General features: G+C 46.1%; 1 protein-coding gene across 4 annotated transcripts in view; it reads left to right on the plus strand.

Moving 5' to 3' along the window:
• The window catches only part of LOC144145752 (ragulator complex protein LAMTOR3-like), a 40343-nt gene extending 25905 nt beyond the window's left edge, over positions 1-14438 (plus strand). For all 4 annotated transcript variants that reach the window (XM_077677483.1, XM_077677471.1, XM_077677475.1 and 1 more), the window contains 2 exons: positions 3212-3298; positions 14147-14438. In XM_077677483.1, the coding sequence (XP_077533609.1) occupies positions 3212-3285 (74 nt within the window). In that variant the 3' untranslated portion in view covers positions 3286-3298; positions 14147-14438. The remainder of the gene's footprint in view (positions 1-3211; positions 3299-14146) is intronic.
• The last annotated feature ends 4496 nt before the right edge of the window (positions 14439-18934 follow it).

An 18934-nucleotide genomic window follows, 5' to 3' on the forward strand; every position in this document is an offset into this window, starting at 1 on the left:
CAATCGGGGCATTGCGATTGAGAGCACTGCGTGCCGTTGGCTTGGCAAATATTATTTGAACTCGACGTTACGGTCTTCAACAGTTTAATCCTGCTCAAGAAACTAAGATGGAAGATCTAAAGTAGATAAGCTTACATTTCATTTTGACCGCATGAACACCCTTAAAGGACACTAAAGGCTGAATGAAATTTTGTTTTAACTGGAAGATCATACATTTCATAGCTCTCTCGGCTTTTTTTGACGAGCAACAATGCGTTATTTGCTGAGAAATAAGCAAACAAAGCTGGAATTTTTTGCTTCCCTTTCATTTTTTCGTGACGTAGCCATTGCGTCACAGACTAGGAGCGAAGCACTGGTAGCACCGGTGGGGTCTAGGGCGTAAACGCTGCAACGATAGCTTTTACATCTCCAAGCCATGGCTGACTACAGCAACGTTTCTCTGGCCCAGGAGGCTGGCTTAGACATTTAGGATTTTTCACCGATGGAACGAGAAGTGCTTTTCACCGCTCCAGCGGCCAGTGTGCCCGCCTGCACCAGACACCCAGACCCCGTCGCGCCGACCGGGAGTGAAGCAGCGACAAGTGCCATTTCAAATATCGTGCAAGCGCGACTGCCCTGTTAGGTGGCGCTCAAGCGGGAGCCTTCATCTCACCTCGTCTGACGATCATGTCCATCTTATATCCTCTTCAGTCTCGCTGTGCGCCAACCTGGTGTGAAATGCACACTCTCTTCTCGCACCTGTCTCAAATAGTTTTCGTGGCTGAGGCACCGCCCGGCCCAAACATAACAAGGGTAGAGCTTCGCGCACACGATTTACAGAATGTTCACCAACAGCAGCTCGCACCGAACGGAAAAGCACAAGTTCAGATCGTTCGGATAACCCTCTGCAGCAAGTACCCTAACCTTTCACGGGCGGTAAGGTTCGAACTGGGTGCGGGCACGCTTTATACCGATAGCAACATCCATGCGTGGAGAAGGGATTAGAAGCTCAGGTGGGTAGCTTAATCACTGCAGTGCATCTTGTTCCTTTTGTCGCTTCCTGCCGGGGTTATTGCTTGCAGAAGGTCGGGCATTCACCGTGGTAGGTTATTGACTTGGCTAATTGCACACCAATGCTCTTCAAAGACGAAACTGAAAGCATGATGGCCGACTCTGAAGCATGAGGGAAGCAGCCTTTCTCACAATGTATAAAGCTGTAGTCTGTGTTTTTTAAATTGCATCAGCTCACAGAAAGTTCTCATTTACATTTTTTTACGTGCTCAACCACTTGGCACTGTTTATTCCAGGAAAAAATCTGTAGATGCTTATCCAGTGAGCTCCCGCTGTTTACAACTTTCATAATCTCACAAACCGTAGTACCCAAAAGCGTACGGGGCGGCGTCGCCTGTTTTCATGTTTCTGGCATTTTCTGCCTTGTTAAACAACTGCTAGTCGTGGGAATGGTGTCTTTCGTGTCCCTTTAAGGGGCAATAATGAGTGGCACTTATGCACAAATAGGTTTAGCTTCCTTTCTTGCAACCACCTCCATGTTGGTTTTTGGGAAGACACTTTCCACACTTACATGGGCCATCTGCCAGAAACAGCTTTGTTTATTTCTTTCTAAACTAACAAACTATTGCTGTCGTCGAACAAAATCCAAAAGAGCTGTGAGCGGTGCGAGCTGTGTTGGTTGAAATAGAAGCCATTGAACCTTGTTCCTACGTTGATTGTCCTTCCAAGTTAACACACTTCCTGTATTTTTTAGTAAGTCGCTCACCTCACATTAGGGCGCCCTCACAATATGAATGGGGTGCTGCCTCCCAATTTGATCCCTTTCCTGTATGTCGCTCTAGCTATAAAGCTCTGGGGTGTAGCTTTTTAGACTTCAAGCTAACAGTAAGATGCGAGTGCGGAAGTTTGTTTCTCATTAATCTCCCTTGTCCAACGTCTTCTTTCACTCGGTGTGACCACACTGTCATCTTGCTGTCCACAGCATGCAACCCCATTAGCTCCTCAGCCTGGTCGGGTCTCATCCCACTAGTCGAGCCATCCCCGAGACTTGGGCACAGTATGTCCCACGATCCCTTACATTTGATACCGAATCCTGTCTGAGGACATTGTTCAAAGAGAAATGGCACATTGATGCGCCTAAACCATCCAAAGCAATTTATTCAGTTGATTATTAGTACTCGACTTGATGCAAATTATTGATTACACAATGCTTAATTTTTTGCTTTGTATCCCTTAAACTATGAGGGCACTGTAGAGAGCCCAATCTCCGATGAGAATAATGTCCTGATTTGTCAGCACTGCCTCTCAGAATGTCAGTTTGTCAAAATATAGGAAGAAAAGAGTGTTTAAACTGGTATGTTAGTTTTATAACCCAGCAAAAAAAATTTGCCTGACACAATTGACGGGTACATTTCATTGTAGAAAAAAAAAGTTGCAATTAACCCACGTTTTGCACAAACATGTGATTTAACCTTGTGGCGTGTAAGCAGTTTAGTGTTAATGCAAAAATTCTATTCTGAGAGCTGTTCACGGTTTGTTCCTTACTTTTTGCGCAGTAAAAAAAACACCCAGTCAGTTCACTATTTATTCATGAAACAGTTGAAATGAGCTCGCCACCAGTGTCCAAGTTTCGCATCCCTTACCAAGCTGTTTTACTATGATTTTGCGAGCTCGTCTGGAATGGAGGGATACAGGCATAGTGCAGTTATGAAAAGTGATGATTTTGTGCGATTGGTGTTAGTAGTGAAGTTACCGCATAGGTGACTGTCATTATTACCAGTGCTTTTGTGAAACTGTTCGTGCACCAGGTGTGTACCTAACTTGCGACTGTGTTTTGCAAGTTTCATTTAAACAGAAAGAGATACGCGCAGATAAAAATTGTAACATAGGTGAGCTGCAGGCTACAGCACCAACGAAAGATCTCGGTTTGACAGCAAGGAGAGATTGAAAGGACGGCACTTGGCTTTTCCAAGAGTGCAAAAAAATTAAAAAAAAGCTGGCCAGTGGCAGGAATCCCTGCTTTATGGCACGTAAACAAAGCATGAAGGATGGCACGGCTTCAAAACAGCTCAGGGAAGAGATGGCAATCTTTGCTGTGTAACTGGTCCCACTGTTGGGGGAAAACCTGATGTCTGAATCGAGTGTCCTTGACTACAAACCTACTGATTGCACGAGTTTATTGGCAATGTTCAAAGTGTGCTTCGTGACACTTTCTCTTCAGGCATGATACTCAACCTCGAAGAGGAGCTGAGCACCATTTCACAGGCACTCCGGACCGTTGTCGAAGCATCGTAGCTGCGATGAACAGGTAAGCTGTAAAAAATGTCTTCTGTCTTAGCAGCAACCACCCAGATAATATTCAACATGCACCGAAACCCTTGTGCAAATGGGCATTTTTGTTTTTTGCCTTCTCCAGAAAAACAATTTCTGCAGCCGAGTGTTGAACCCACCTCAGCCTTGTTCTGAGGTGTTGGTTGCAGGTACCACAGTTTTCTTGCCATGGAAATGGGATGTAATGAATATCAAACTGGCAAAAATTGTTATTTATTGAAGCTTTTGGCAGCAGCTGTGGCTTTAATATATACCTAGGTTTGACTGTATTCACCTTTTAATTACCTACTAACTTCTGAGGGGACACACTAGCCAGAAATTGATATTCCAAAATGGACCATTTCAAAATGCAGTTACACACAGCCGTGTTGAAGTGAATGCTAGTTTCTCCATAAATCTCATTTTACCTTGGGATTGGCCACGAACAGGCAATCAGCATGGTTGGATATTTGTCAATGCAGCTTGATGAGAAATATAGGCGTACACTAAGGGTCACTGCCAGATTGTTTCATGTAATAACATTGACTGACATAGTTATTCGTGCTTTGCGGGAGGCAACTGGAAGCCACACTACAGTCATCGTGAATAGCCATTTCTGGTAGCCATTTTTGCGAGAGGTCATGCGTTCCTGGCTGTGGTTGCTGTTTTTCAAGTGGAGGTAAAAATAGAATCCGTGTGTCAAGGTTTCGCTGCAAAAGAAGTTGCCTGCAAGGCATTTCAACGTTGGCATTCTAGGTCATTTGATGCACCAGCGGAATGGTTGCATAGTATGGGCGGAAATATTGAGTACGTGGAGGAACTTTGGGTATGCGTATGTTGGGGAATGCATATGCGTATGACACGTGGAGCCAGCAATTGAAAAGTTGACGAATGAATTTTCACTAAATCAAAGCAAGATCGTTTGCATAATCAACTTAGCGGGTTGTTTGGTATTTGCTCCAAACTGAAGTGCTCAGGGTGGGTGTGTGTTCAACAGGGTGAAAATTGTACATTGAAGTTTGAAACTAGTTCTTTATTAAAAATACCCTGAACAAAATAAGAAGTTTCATGCATGAGTGCTGTGTAACCTAAAACATTGAAGGGATGTCTACCCACTCAAATCATGCCCGCACACACCAAAAAGGAAAAAGGAAGAAAACATCCCAAAATGGTCCACTGCTGTAATGGTTCTACAAGAAGCCTTGTGGCAAAACTGAACCTTCGTTTCCTGGGTCTTCAAATGCATGTTCTAATAGTGTAGGTTCTTTTCTATTTTGTGCTAATTATTAACAATGACAACCCTCCCTCCATGCAAAACAAGAGGAACACCCTCCCAAGGGTTCCTCTCCTGGAAAGTGCAGTTTTTTTTTATATATCCCTGCTTCACCTTCCATTTGAATCTCAGCTCAGCCAGCACCATCCTTAGGTTATGCTTATTGCTGAAGGGCTAACACAGAAATTTTCAAGTTTATTACAGTAATTTATACGTGTTCACAGCTGGGTTGTAGTACAGACGAAGGTCCCAAAGCCAAAGCCGTACGTGGGACCTGCATTGAAAATACACAAAGTAAAGAATGTGAGTGACATTGCAAAAGAAAAGCATGTACATAGGTAACTATAGTACTAAGCATAACTATAGACAGATAATCATAAACTGCACAAAAGCATAGATACAGCAACAATATGTGACATCTTTGAGGTAAACTGAAATGTCAACAAGATACAAGCACAAGCAAGATGTTGCACTAAAAGGAAATTAAAATTTGACTTCAGGCAGGTAGTTCCTAAGTAAAGTTTTAAACTTGTAAAATGATTTTATTTTTATATTGGTAGGCAAGGAATTCCCAAATAATATAGCAGAAAATTGTAATGTGTGTTAGCCATAATTGGTTCGAACGTTATCCATTGGAGCAAAAGGTTGTTTTGGCTCGAAAAACACGTGTTATTCGTATTAGTAATTAAGCGAACTGGAAATATGTCTATTACGAGTTTATGATCACGAATTTTAAAAAACATAGTACCAAGGCTGTAGCGATAAATTTGAGCTAGGAGCAAAATGCGGAGTTTCTGAAGTAACCGAAATGATGGTGATTCATGGGGAGCAGAGTTGATAACGTGAACTGCTTGTTTCTGTAATGTAGTGAGGGGTGACAGGTGAGTGGTGTACGAGCTACCCCAATGATATACAGTGGTTCAAATGACAGTAAACGAACGCGAAATATAAGCTACGAAGGGTTTGGACATGAAAGTATGGGCGTGTGTGAATCAACACTCTGAGACTGAAGGACGCCTTCTTAACAATGGAAATCACATGCTCATTAGACTTAAAATTAGAGTCGACGACAACGCCTAAGAAGTTGGCACTGCTGCAAAAGGCAAGTACCAAGCAAAAAATGGCGGACGATTACTATACTCCCTAAAGCGAAATTTGTGCGCACCGCAAACTGCAGTCTTCTCAGTCATGGCACATAGCTGCTGCATCTTGGGAAGTGATCGTGTGATCAGCAAACGCACGGTGGCGCGCGCTACTCCGCCGTTATCTCGCAGCGTGTCACCGCCGTCGAGCATGTTTTTGTAAATCCCGTACTGATGAACCTCATGTACCCTGCGGAACACGATACACTCTGTCCGTTTTGCAAAAGAGAGAGGGGCACCCTGCCACACATCTTGACAGAGTGTACAGAACTCAAGACCCCCCCTCCTTCCCTTCCCCAGAACACCCCCAATCCCCAACCCCTTGAGCAATGGGAGACCTTGTTGACCAGCCCCGCCCTGCCGACTCAGCTCGCACTGACAGACAGGGGCCAGGAGCTGCTGGGAACATATGGGTCCCGTAACTAGGGAACCACCCCGTCTGGTGCCAGCGCGCACCACCGATTTCTTGGGCTCAGTAAAAGTTGATTCCTCCTTGTAAATAACCTCCCACGCAAATTTCACGTGGCTTGGACGAGCCACGCAACAAGGAGGAAGTCTCACTGCCTCCCCCTCACACTATCACGAAGCGTCGCTGCTGACGAGCGTCTCGTGCAGGCTCGCCATACTGCCCTCCCCCTCACACTTTCACGACGCCAACGCTGATGTAAAACCACAGTAGCGGCCGCCAGAGTGTTGTGCACTAAAAAAAAAAAGAGAAACAGCATGTCAGTATCCTCTCTGGGCAGCAGAATTCACCTGTTCTCCTTTATTCTGTAGTGAGAGACCAGTGCGTTTGAAGATTCACAGACAAAGAGAGAGATTGTGCGTGATGCAACTAAGGGCCTGTGCAAATTTGGCCTGCTGCCATGAGGCTTCGTGTTAATGGCTGCACTTTGATGCCTATTTTCCACCACCACCTTGGCAGTTGCAACCGCGTGCATGTATTAGGAGGAGAAGTGCATCAGTATGTCTTATCTGCCGGTGTCGAGCCGTGGGCTGAAGGCTAAGGCTTATCCCTATGCTTTCCAGCCATCGGCTAATGCTTATCCTTTTCTGGCTACTTTTTAACCAAGTATCATTTGAAGATATGGCGAAGTAAGCCTGACGTCATGCAGAAAGCAAGATTAAAGGGACCATGAGGACAACAACATTGCCTTATTTGAAAGCTTTGGCAGCTCATACCTCACCACAGTTTCGTTTGACAACGTTATCTGTAATTGTGCACTAGTGATACCTTAGGAATCATCACAACTTGCTATTCCAATGTTGGGCTTCAGAAATGGGCTGGATAAACCTGCTAGCACGAATTCTAGCAAGCATCGTTTTGTGCAGTGAAGGATGAGCCCGGGCGTCCGCAGTGCTGAATGCCCTCCGTGCCACCAGAGATGCTGTACTGGGAGGGGTGTCCTTCGCACATTTGGAGCTTGTCTGTCTAATCTCTGTAGGTCCCACAGGGTTATAAAAGGCATATGCAGGCAAAACCAACAGTAGACCAATTCAAAAAAGGAAAGAAGAAAGAAACCTGCATGGGATTCGAACCTGCACAGTGAGACCCCCTTGCAAAGTGCCTCGCACCACTGAGCTACAACAGCATGCCCAGCAGATCAGCAATACAGCAATAACCTGTATGAATGCTTCTCAAAGGCCTATCCCGACATGTACATTGCTGTTTATTTGTTGGATTGCAGCACTCAGGGCAGCTAAGCTGAGCATTTCTTGGATAAAGCTTCTCCCTAGCCCCCACAAATATCTGATCACCAGTGACTGTGTTTCTTCAGGCAGCAAAAGTGAACACAAATGTGTGGTGTGCTGTGGCCAGTGGGCTTGTTCACCTGGCACAAGAGTGCTTCTCGTACCTTGATTTTACTGTCTACAATAAAAGCTTTGGTTGATTTTGATTCCTTATTGCCGAGACTAAATTTGCTGTCTCTTCTCCTGCCTTTAATTGGCCTTAGATTTTCTACAAGCGTGCTAGTTGCACAGGCATACGCAGTTACAACTCCAGCAAACTGAGATCAGCGAAGCGTTGTACTAACACCAATATATGGTTTGCATAAGTGCTTGTGTAAAGTTATTTTGACTTCATCGACTTTGCTAAGCTTAGTCACTCTACAAGCTAATAAAATGGAGCCACATTCTTCAAGGCAGAAATGTTTTCACAGATCAGTTTTCACTTCTCAATTCAGTTCTGGTGACCCATTGGCGGTTCGGTGAGCCCCGCAGTAGGTGCAGTCAAGCTATCGCTAGAGTATAAGCGTCATAGTAAATGGTATAGGAAATCGGCAAAGAGGATGCAGAAAAAAGAACAGCACTTTCAAATTGATTTTTCTACAAAATAAATTCTCTTAACTCTTTCGCTACCGCGCCTATTCAAAATCGATCAATTTGATCGATACTTTGGGAGCGCCTTTTCATAGCGTTCCAGCTGTTGCTCGAACAAGTAAAGCTGTTCGGAGTTAGATGAGAAAATGGCCTTTCAAAATCAGCTTTGTGTTCATTTTTGCAAGAAAAACAGGATTTTTGACACGCTTTTGGATCACCTGGGTGTGGAAAAGGGGCGTGGTCATCGTGCGTCACTGCTACCAATGAAGAATGCGTGCCACTCGTAATTACTCTGCATCAGCGTTTGTTTTTTGCTATCAGGGCGTGAATGGTGAACCAGCAAACGATTTTCAATCGTCAGGTTCGCGCTCTGACAGTAATAATCCCAGAAATCGGCTGAAAATGTCAAGCAGTGCCTGGTTGCAAAGCTACTTTATGATTTTAGGCAGTTTTATTGCCTTTCTGCACGTTGTTATAAGTTCTGTGGTAGTTCTACTTACTTCAGGACCATTCGCGAACAGTTTACAACATTTTCGGTTTCGTTTCTGCATCGCAAAATTCATATTTAGCGCTACTACGCAGTTACCCAACTTCAAGGCTACCTGCCATGGCGCCTGGAGCGTCCGCGACTGATCCTCGAACAAAGCACGCCGCTCCTGATTTCCCCCTACCCTAACCCGATTTCTGCGATAAGAACTTCAGTTGCAAGTCAAAAGATCACACCCAGTCGCCAGATACAGTAAAACCTCGTTACAAGGGACACTCAAGGGTCCCTAGAAACGTGTCTCTTGTAGCCAAGGTCTCTTGTATGCGATGTTGCTAACATGGCGAACATGGGAAAACCAACCAAACCGCCTTCATTCAAATGTCTCTTATAACCAAGTGTCTCTTGTAACAGTGTCTCCTGTAACAAGGTTTTACTGTATCTGTTCCGCCGAGGACAGCGCTTCAAATCAGCATTACACTGCCAGCTGTTCGCCTTCCAGTTTCGTTTCCATGCGAGGGTATATCCGGGTGTCTAATGTTGCTGCTTAGTTGAACTGTCTATTCGGACGGAGTCTCCGATAAGTTTTTGTACTGTTTCATTTGAAAACTGTTAGGTGGCGCTGCAATAGAGGAGGCTCGTTGTGCTGATTTTTTCATCGCGCAACTGCGACTCGGCCAAAGATCGCAGGGCACGATTCTAGCGCATCGTACCTCATTTTTGCGAGCAAGGCTACAATTGCAAGTAAGAAGATGATAATAAAGCTCAGCTTTATGTTTTGAGAGATAACTGACCGTGAACGTCAACAAACATCAACCACGGCGTTCCGTTTTCAACTTCATGCATGTTTTTTTCCGCATCACGTGCTTGTCCCAAATATTGCGCTCGCTGTAAATGCAAAGTCAGTCATTGACAAGATGTTTTTACATTATGTGGGGGCAAATTGGTGCCTCTGATAATGTCAAACCGCCAGATTTATTCCAGAGAACCACCCGAAATTTCACATTTTGAATTGGAGGTTGGGCTTCACCGCATGACACGAGCACCGTGCATGCTAACATTTTTTTTTTATATCTGACAAACTGTTCTGCGCAAGTCGACATTTTTTCTAGGGCATGTTTTTGAAATGTTTCCTTGCAAAATGTATATTCTAATTTTTTTCTACTACCGGTGGTTTGATATACACAACTCCTTTCTTATCATTTTTTTCGACAACTTAACAAATATTTTGATTTTGATATTTTTTTTTCACAACTATGATATAGAAAAACTTAAAAAAACTGGTATTATTGGAAAGGCCGTTAAATAATCTGCATTTTGTGTTCCTGTAATTAGTGCCTAACCAATTTTTTTAGCAGGAAAAAAGTGTTTTCTTGGACCCCTAAAAATTGGTCAATTTTCTGGCGGTAGCGAAATAGTTAAATGTACCCAGAGTGGTCAATACATTGCCTAGGGACTCCAGACTTTCACCTGCACAAGTACCGTATTTACTCGCGTAACGAACCCACTTTTTTTCCAGAAAATTCTGCATTAATTGGGGGGGGGGGAGGGTTCATTATGTGGGAAAAAAATTGCAATAGATTTTTAAAAGTTGAAATTTCATACAATAAAGTTGCTAAGAGAAGTGCTGTCAGAGCCTTACCATTTTCGTAAAAACACGTAGGTAATTATGTAAGGAAATTTATATTTTATTCGCAACTCGCCATCGTCCCCCTTCGCTATGGAGTTTCCCTCCTCACTGAATTCGCTTGTGGCCGCACTTTGTTGTCGGCACCGTCTTCCGTGCTGTCAAGGCACTCCAAAATTTCTTTCCTGACACCAGCAAACTTCCCTTCTTTGGGCCCGCGAAACACATGGCGACCCCTGTTCACCGCCCGAAAACCTCTCGTTTTCGCCCGTAGCCTACACTCACTCGGTCAACACTGAAGTGCCACACAGCTGTGCCATTTCCATGTGCACCGCATGCTCCACCACCGTAGTTTAAAATGTCGCGCACCAGGAACACAAAAAAAGGTTGGAACATAGCTGAACAACAAAACCACGTAGCGTAATGGCGAAATCGTGTAACAGCAAGAGCAGAGGAGTGCGGAGTACATTTAGTGATTTGTTCGTACGCCGGCAGAACCAGCCCAAACAGCAAAGTGCAGGGAAGGAGTGCGGAGTACGTTTTGTGCTTTGTTCGCACACCGCAACGTTTTTATGGTGCAAGAAGGTTTGTTTTGCATTCGACAGGTGGCGCACCACAAGCGCGCAATTTTTCAATTCTAAGCCACGGCATTCGCGCTCTCATCTCCGGCTACGCTTCAGATTTCTTTTTCTTGGAATGCGTTTCTGGCATTTCTGCACGTACTGTAGCGCGATAGCAAGTTACGGCGATCGCTTACAGCATCAGCAACCATGCTGAAATAAAAACATATTTCCGCTGCATTTTTTATTCAAAGTGACAAAAAAGTAAATTCTCAACAAGGAAAGTGGGGGGAGGGTTCATTACGCGAGTGGGTTCATTACGCAAGTAAATACGGTAATCGGACAATGATTACTTCAGTTTCCCTTTAAAGGGCTACTGGAGTGCTTTAAAATCGGGTGAAAATTTGTTTCTTACAATTAATGCATTGGTCAGTTTTATGCTTGTAAACTTTCTTTCTGCGTTTTTAGCTTCAGGACAGTGGTATTCGTTTGTAAAGTTGACCAGGGCCCACTACTCACTTCCGCACCACCGGAAGAGTGAGAAACCAAGAGGCAGCCACCAGAAGTAGCGTTGCATTAGGAAAGCGGCCAGCGACGTGTGCCGCCGCTTCGTTGTTTTATAGCAAAGCTTTTTACCTCTACCCCCCAAGGGTTCTTTCGCAACCGTTAGTGTCAACAAAAAACTCCCGCGAACAAATAAAAGAATTTACTGGCACCACCAGTATTCGAACCTGGAACTAATAGAGTAGCAGAGCCAGAGCTTGTTGTCTTACCGATTTAGCTACGAGCCCACGCGGAGAAGGGGGAGACAAGTGATGCACTCACCAAGCACATCTACATCTAAAACATAATCGGGCTGTGCGACTTTAGCCCTGAGCACCCTTCCCCTCTTTCCGTCAGCTACCAAACAAGAGCAATGGGAGATGCTGCTGTCCAGCCCCTCTCTGCCTACCCAGCTTCAGCTGGTGGACAGAACACATACGGCGTGGACTGAATATGGGCTACAGTGAAGAGTGAACCACTCCCCTGGTCCCACTCTGGGCCGTTCAGAAATCTGAAAAGAAGTATTTCTTCCTCCTCCACCTTCTGCTCCTCCTCCGTCTCTGCCGCTGATCTTGTCGCCTCCGCCTGCGACGGCAGAGACGGAGAAGTGAGATCGTCTAACACCGGGTTTGAGCTTTGATTTTATAAAAGACAGTTTCCACTCATGTGCTACACCAATGCAACTCAACCAACCACCGTTCATGCATCATGCATTAATTTAACCTTGCCAAGAATATCTCTTTGAAGCAATAGAGGGTGTGGTTAAGTGTATTTCACTTCTCTCTGGTTTCAATATTTGTAAAGCGACGTGAGTGAATTTAAGTGACGTCGCATGGGTAATCGTTGTGGGTGCCATTTACAGCTTTGCTTTCCAACCACATTCACAGCTTGCATTGGTGCCAATTTTTTTTTTTTTTTTTTTCATCTTCCTGCAGGCATGTAATGTAAACTTTATTGATATCTATTGTCTTGAGTCCCTCGGCGTGAATTTTTAGCAATAATGCTACTGTGTTTTCAAGTGATTCTCTAAGATGACCTCTAGATACTGGAGATTTCCTACCCGAGCGCCCGTGGTTACTGCATTGCCTTCACCGGTAGTCCGGGCCAGACACGTGTCGTCGGGTGCCCTGTGCTCGTAGGCAAAGCGACGGGCTCAAACAAATATGGTGGTTCCCCACGTTCCTGATCCATTATTATTATAACGGGTTTAAAATATTTAGGGGAACACAGCGCTGTAGGCCCCCCAAATGTCTTGCTTGCTTTCCCGATCAACATTGTGGGCTATGACAATAGCTAGGTAAGTATGTAGATTTTGCACGTTGTTAGCAAGGGATGAATTCAGCTGGAGAGCATGAAACATTTTCTGCACGCGGAAGCACTACGCACAACGCCAGCTGTGCATGCCCGTACAGCCTACGAAGTGCACAGGCCGCAGCAGCAACTGCTTGTAGCTGCTGTCCAGAATCAAAGCAATCGCGAAAAAGAAGGTAAATGTGCAAGAGAGTGGATGATGGTGTGGTGAAAATTTGTGCTAGGGATTGTCATCCGAGGTGATTTTGAAAGCGGTGATCAAATTTGTGCTGCGAAACTAAGCCTACACTTCTGTACACCGACGGGCCGGCAGCCGCGGAGGCTGGGGAGCGACCCAGCACCGCTGGCATCAGCACCTGGCTGAGCCGATGCCTGAGGACGTGATGAGGCGAAGGGCTGAAGGATGGCGCTATTTGCGCACAAATTCAATACAGCACCGTGAAAATGACAATCACCGTGAATTGGCAGTCACCATGAAAATAAAGTTCCACATGCGAAAAAGGGGATGATGTTGTGGTTAGGGATTAGTGTTAGGGATTGTCATTCGCAATGTAGTGATCATAGCGACCAAATATCTGCCTCGATGCAAAGCCTTAAGTTCCCAACATATGAGGACCTCAAGCCGGCAACGAGCTGTTAGGGACTACGCTCTTCTAAAACTCATCGCACGAGCATGTTGCATTTGCGATCTCTTAACTTTTGGGGGACCCCCAATGCTCAGTTCCCCTATTTTAAAACTGCGTATGTGATGCAATGCCAAGCCTAACGTTTTCTGCGCTGACCGGCCACGGAGCGACCTGGTAGCAGCACCTCTGCGTGAGCCACGACCGGCAGCTGCATCACTGCTATCTACGCACATGAATCGATGCAGGCCGCTGCACACAAGTTGTTGCCGCCTGCCCAAATGTAAAGGCAAAGTTACACTCGTGAGAAAGGGGATGATGGTGTGTTGAGAAATTTTGCTAGGAATTGTGATTAGCGCTGGTAGTAAAAGTATGATCCGATATCTGCATAGGTCCCCTACAGCGAAAAAACCGAAGTCGGCTGCAAGTCGTTGGGAAAACCCCTTTCTAAAGCTCGTCCTGTTGCGTTTGTTTACTCCCCGCTCCCGTATTCTAATGAAATATTGTGTGCGTCTTCCATTCCCCAGAAGACTTTCTGGCCCCTATCTGGATGGGAACAAAATGAGCTCTTCAGGCCGTGCAATCACCGCAGTGCCAGCACTTCCAAGTATAATGTCATTTACCGCCAGCCAATCACGAAAGTCAGCCAGGGCTCTGGCTCACGCCCTCGGGCAGGGGTAGTATGTTTTGGCAAAAAAAGGTGGTTTGGGTGTATTTACACGTGAAGTAAACATGTTTTTCTAATTCAGCATGAAGGAAACTATGAACTAATGTTCCCAACAAAATTTTTTTTGAAAAGCTCTTCAGCAGCCCTTTAAAACTGTGATTTGTTCATAAGCTGTGAACTCTTTCTTCGCATGCTGCGTTAGCTGATTTATGGGACATTTCATGCAAGATTTGACCTATAGTCCCACAAACTGCAATTCAACAGAGCAGTGTTTTTTTGCAATTTGGTTTGCAGGTTTAATGGTGACTACCCCCCATGTTGGAGGGGTCCTCGCAGCGGTGTGCCAGCCTGGCTGGGAATTCTACAAGTGCAGTGAGGCCAGGAGTCCCATTATCTGCCTGTGCAGCGACAATAGCTAACAGGCATGTTCTGCGCTGGTTCTGGCCTGCGACCAGTGCATCATTGTTTATCTTTGTTCCTACCTGACACAGGCTGCAGTGTGCAACTTGACAGAGCCAACGAACAGCTGGTTTTTATTGTTTTTTAATAAATGTTTTGTGCCGCACATCTAGTGTGCCAAACTGTAGGAGTGCCTTGCTTCTTTAGTTTTAGTGGTGACCTTGTCACAAGGGTATGTTGGGCTGTGGGGCTGCTACGTATATTGGACAAGCAGGGCTAAAATGCATTTCAGCCCAGCACCAGTTTGTTGGGAAAGAGAGAGAGAGAGAGATAAAACATTTATTGAGCTGTTAAGGTAGGAGTAGATCCTTAGTTCAGGAAGCCATGTGTTGACCGTGCCATTGTAGCTCGAGTTACAAGGAGTGCTTGGTTCTCTAGGCGACCACTAGTCAGCAGTATCTCTCACTGCTCAGGGGAAAAAGCATTTGGAAGGGGTGGCAGGTCGGGGTTTATCCTGCAGTCCACAATGATATGGCAGAGTGTACCTAATTGAATACAGAATTTGCATTGGGCTGCATACTGTGTCGGGAACAATAAATGCATTCTTACGGGGTGCGCAAAAGTGCCTGTGTGAATGTCTCAGTGTAATTTCTTCACTTTTGCTAAGGGATGTGTGAGGCTTGGGAGTGTCTGTCTTGTAGTCCTGTAATATTGGGTAATTTCTTGACAGGTTAGGAGAGGTGTGGGGGCTGCCGGAAACTCAGTAGCTCGGTGGGCCAAATCTCGAGCCTGTTGATGGGTGAAATTGTTACCCGTCAATGGGGAGTGGGCAGGGGTCCACACGATGTTGACGTGGTGTTTTGGGTGATGTCTCTTGAGCTCTCGGAGCGCCGTGGGAGCCACTCACCCCGACAAAAAATTTCGACAAGCTGCTTGGGAGTCTGCGATTACAGTCTGCAGAGCATTGGGGGATGGCTAGGGTGATGGCCAGTCCTGCTTTCCTCGCGGAGGACGTCCGTAGTGACGCGCAGTTTATAAGGGCATTTTTGTATGTTGTTACAGCCACCATGGTCCGGTTGTCATCGTAGCAGGCTACGTCAGTGTAGGCCACAACGGAATGGCTGCTATAAATTTGTTTATGCACTTGACTTCAGCCTTCCCGTCCACCTTAATGGAGGTCCAGGTGCATGTTTTTTCGAAGAGGCTGAATTGAAATGTGCTGGTGCTGGACGTCTGGTTTTAGAACCAGATGAGTCTGTCCTGGGCAGGTCCACTTTGGCGAAGTACTATACATCCACCTTGTGTTTGCGCCAGACGAAGTCGTTGACTCGAGAGGTGTCCTTCAGTAAGTTCTTCTCTGGTATTATGAAGCCCCATTTTTGAAGTAGTTTTATTGTGAACGTGCTTACAGGTAAACTCGGTGCCTGCTTGAGGGCTTTGCGGATGAGACGGTTGATTTTCTCGACGTCTGCTTTAGCTAGTATGAGGTAGGGTGCAACCATGGTGAGTCGGGGTATACCGTATTTACTCGAATCTAGGCTGGTTTCGATTCTAGGCTGCCGCCCGAAATTTGGAAGGTCAGAAAACAAAAAAAAGCTTACCTCGAATGTAAGCCGAATGAGAAAAGGCACTAGACCGAGACTAGAACATGCACTTTATTTTTTGCGGTGCTTGTCGCAGCATGTCCGGTGCTCACTCGCAGGCTGAACTGGAACCGCTGCATAAAATGGTTGACCCAGCCTAGCGTCACTAAATAAGCTACGCTTAACCCAGCCCCTGCTGGCCTTGAACTGAGCCCGCACGACGGCTCGAATGTTTGCGATCTCCTTCGCCTTCGCCTGTATTATCTCCGTCGTCTCTTTGCTGCTGGGTAAAGTCAGTGACTTCCTTCTCCACCTCGTGGTGTAGATCTTTCTTGCATCCTGTGAAGGCCATTCGCTTGGTGGCGCAGTTGAAAAGTTCGTTCCGCTGCTTCCACCATCAGCACACGTTCTTCTCTTTGACTCTCAAGTCGCGCTGTGCATGGAGGTTTGAAGTTCTCTCGGCCTCCAAGGCTACCTTCCGCTTGAAAGCCGCGATGTAGTGGCACCGCTTCGTGTGCGCGGTTGTGCCGCAAACACGGGCGCTTCTTGAGGTCACGCGGCGACATACGCAAGCAATCACAGAACCCTCAGAGCTGGGTTCATAGCATATGGTTCACAACATTCAAACAAGAAAAATGGAGCCTGAAAACCATAGAGTTCTGAAAACCCATTGAAAACCTGCCAGCTGCAAGCCTTTGGCCGCGAGATGGCGTTGAGTGTCTAGCAGTGGCAGGAAAGTCACATCCTCGAATCTAAGCCAACCCCCGTCTTCGTAAACAACTTTTTAAATATAGTATCGGCCTAGATTCGAGTAAATACGGTAACGAATGCCTGAACTAAGTACACTTTGTCCCTCTCTTTCATGCATCAGTGCCTGTTGGTGATCCGGCGAATCATTTGTGTTACTTGATCTGTGTCTTTGCAGAGGTTGCGGATTGTATTGTCATTCTTGGTATTAGCTTGGATAGTGAGCCCGAGCATTTTGAGTGAAGCGCTGGAGTGAATCATGTAGCCATCTAGAGTTACCGAAATATCTCCCTTTTGTTGATTTGATCTTCTTTTTCTGATTACTATCAGTTCAGATTTCTGGGATGAGCACCGTAGGCCACTTGCGTGGGCATATTTGATGACTTCTTCTGCCGCAAGTTGTAGCGTCTCCTGAAGCCCTCCACTGAGTCCGTGCCTGTCCAAAGCATGATGTCATGTGCGTATAAGGCATGCTGTAGGTTGGGTATCTCCTCTAGCTTCCATGGCAGACCCAGGAAGTCAATGTTGAAGAGAAGAGGGGATAACACCGACCCTTGATGTGTGCCCCTGCTGCCAAGTTCGATTGGTTTTTATTTGATGGCGCCGAGATTGAGGATTGCCTATCGGCCCGTGAGAAAGTCAGTGATGTAGTCGTATGCCCGTTTTCCACAGCCAGTTTAATTGAGGTAGCTGAGAATTGCTGCGTGCGCCATGTTGTCTAACACCCTTTCTGGGTCTAGCGCGGGGATGGCCCGTGGGGAGTGACACGTGGCAGGTACAATAATTTCTTCTTTTATTTGTCGGAGGACGTCTTGGGTGCTCGGGTTTCGGCAAAAGCAGAACGTCGTGTCCAGAATTTGGTTGGTATCTTCAAGGTGTTGCTGTAGTCTTTTGAGTATAATTCATTCTAATATCTTCCTAACACATAAGGTCAGGAAATAGGTCGTAGGTTTTTGATGTGTGGTGATTTGCCTGGTTTTGGAATGAAGTGGACCTCCACAGTCTTCCACTGGGTAGGTATCCTGCCGGTTGAAGGAAACTCGTTGAGGTGTGCGAACAGGGTTGCCAGTGTATCATCCCCAAGGTTGGCTAGTATTCTGCAAGTTATCTGATCCAGGCCAGGACCGCTGTGTATCTTACACTCTGCCAATGCTGCTTTGAGTTCATATGACTGAATGTCACGGTCAAGGTGCTCATTGGGATTTCCTGTGTTGAAGGGGGAGGTGCAAGGACTTCCGTTTGTAAGTACACTTGTTTCGTAGGTCCTGGGTGAGTTGCTCTGATGTGCTTGATAATGCGTGAAGGGTACGGGCCATGTTTGACTCCCCTTTGCTTTTGAGGGTGTCGATGAGGTGTCAGGGCAAGTGCCTTGTCTTGTGGGTGGTTAATATCTTTCTCTTTGCCAATTCTCGCGATTGCAACGCTGACATTTCCACCTGCGGGTTAAGCTGTGGCGTGCCTCCTACATGTGGAGGAGTTTTGCGCCAACACTTAGCGTCTGATAGTGTTACACAGTGGTTTGAGTTTGGGCCTTGTCTTCCGGAAGGATGGCATCTATCCATGCTTCGAAGGCCTGATTGGGGTCAGGCGTGGTGTTGTTGAAGGCTTTCCGGAACGCATCCCAATTGGTGATCCGCGCCGAGCCTATGCGTGCCCTGTCTTTTTTTTTCCGGATGAGATGATGGATGATGTCATGATCCGAACCCAGATTCAATTGCAAGGAGGTCCATGCGATGTCGAGCTGGTCCGCTAACAAATAGAGGTCTGGACACGTGTCACGGGATGTGCTGGATCATGTTCTAGTCAGGGTGAGGGGGCCATCCACTACAGTAAGGTTGTGTTGTTCGACGGCTGACAACACTTTGCCCTTTTTTGGTGTTGTACTTGTAGCCCCATAGCTGATGAAGCACATTGAAGTCTCCGAGAATCAACAGGGGACGCTGTCCGGCGAGACTTAGTGCTGTTTGCATCATGGTCTGGATTTCAGGTTTCTTGGTGGAGGGTCGGCAATGGATGTTCAGAGCAAAGTTTGAACTTTTGTTTTGTCGAGGGAGGCAGGATTTCCAGCAGCGTCTATTCGCAGCCCCTCTGCGGCGTGGGGTGCTGTGTGGCAGTTTTTTTTTTGTTGCGGACAAAGGTAGCTGTGGCTTTCATAGATGTGTTCTCGTATGTGATCTAGCCTTGGAGTTTTGTAGGACCATTTCTTCCTTGCACTGCGATTATATCTGGCGGTGGATCTAGGGTGTTAAGGTATTGTTGCAGTACCCCTGCTTTCTCCCTTGAAGCCGCGGCAGTTCTACTAAAGCAGTACAGTGCCCTGTTGGTTAGATTGACTCGTGGCCATCTAAGGGTT

Source organism: Haemaphysalis longicornis, unplaced genomic scaffold, assembly GCF_048455015.1.
Source record: "Haemaphysalis longicornis isolate Haplotype H1 unplaced genomic scaffold, Haemaphysalis longicornis Haplotype H1 scaffold_1, whole genome shotgun sequence".
In the NCBI taxonomy this organism is placed as follows: domain Eukaryota; kingdom Metazoa; phylum Arthropoda; class Arachnida; order Ixodida; family Ixodidae; genus Haemaphysalis; species Haemaphysalis longicornis.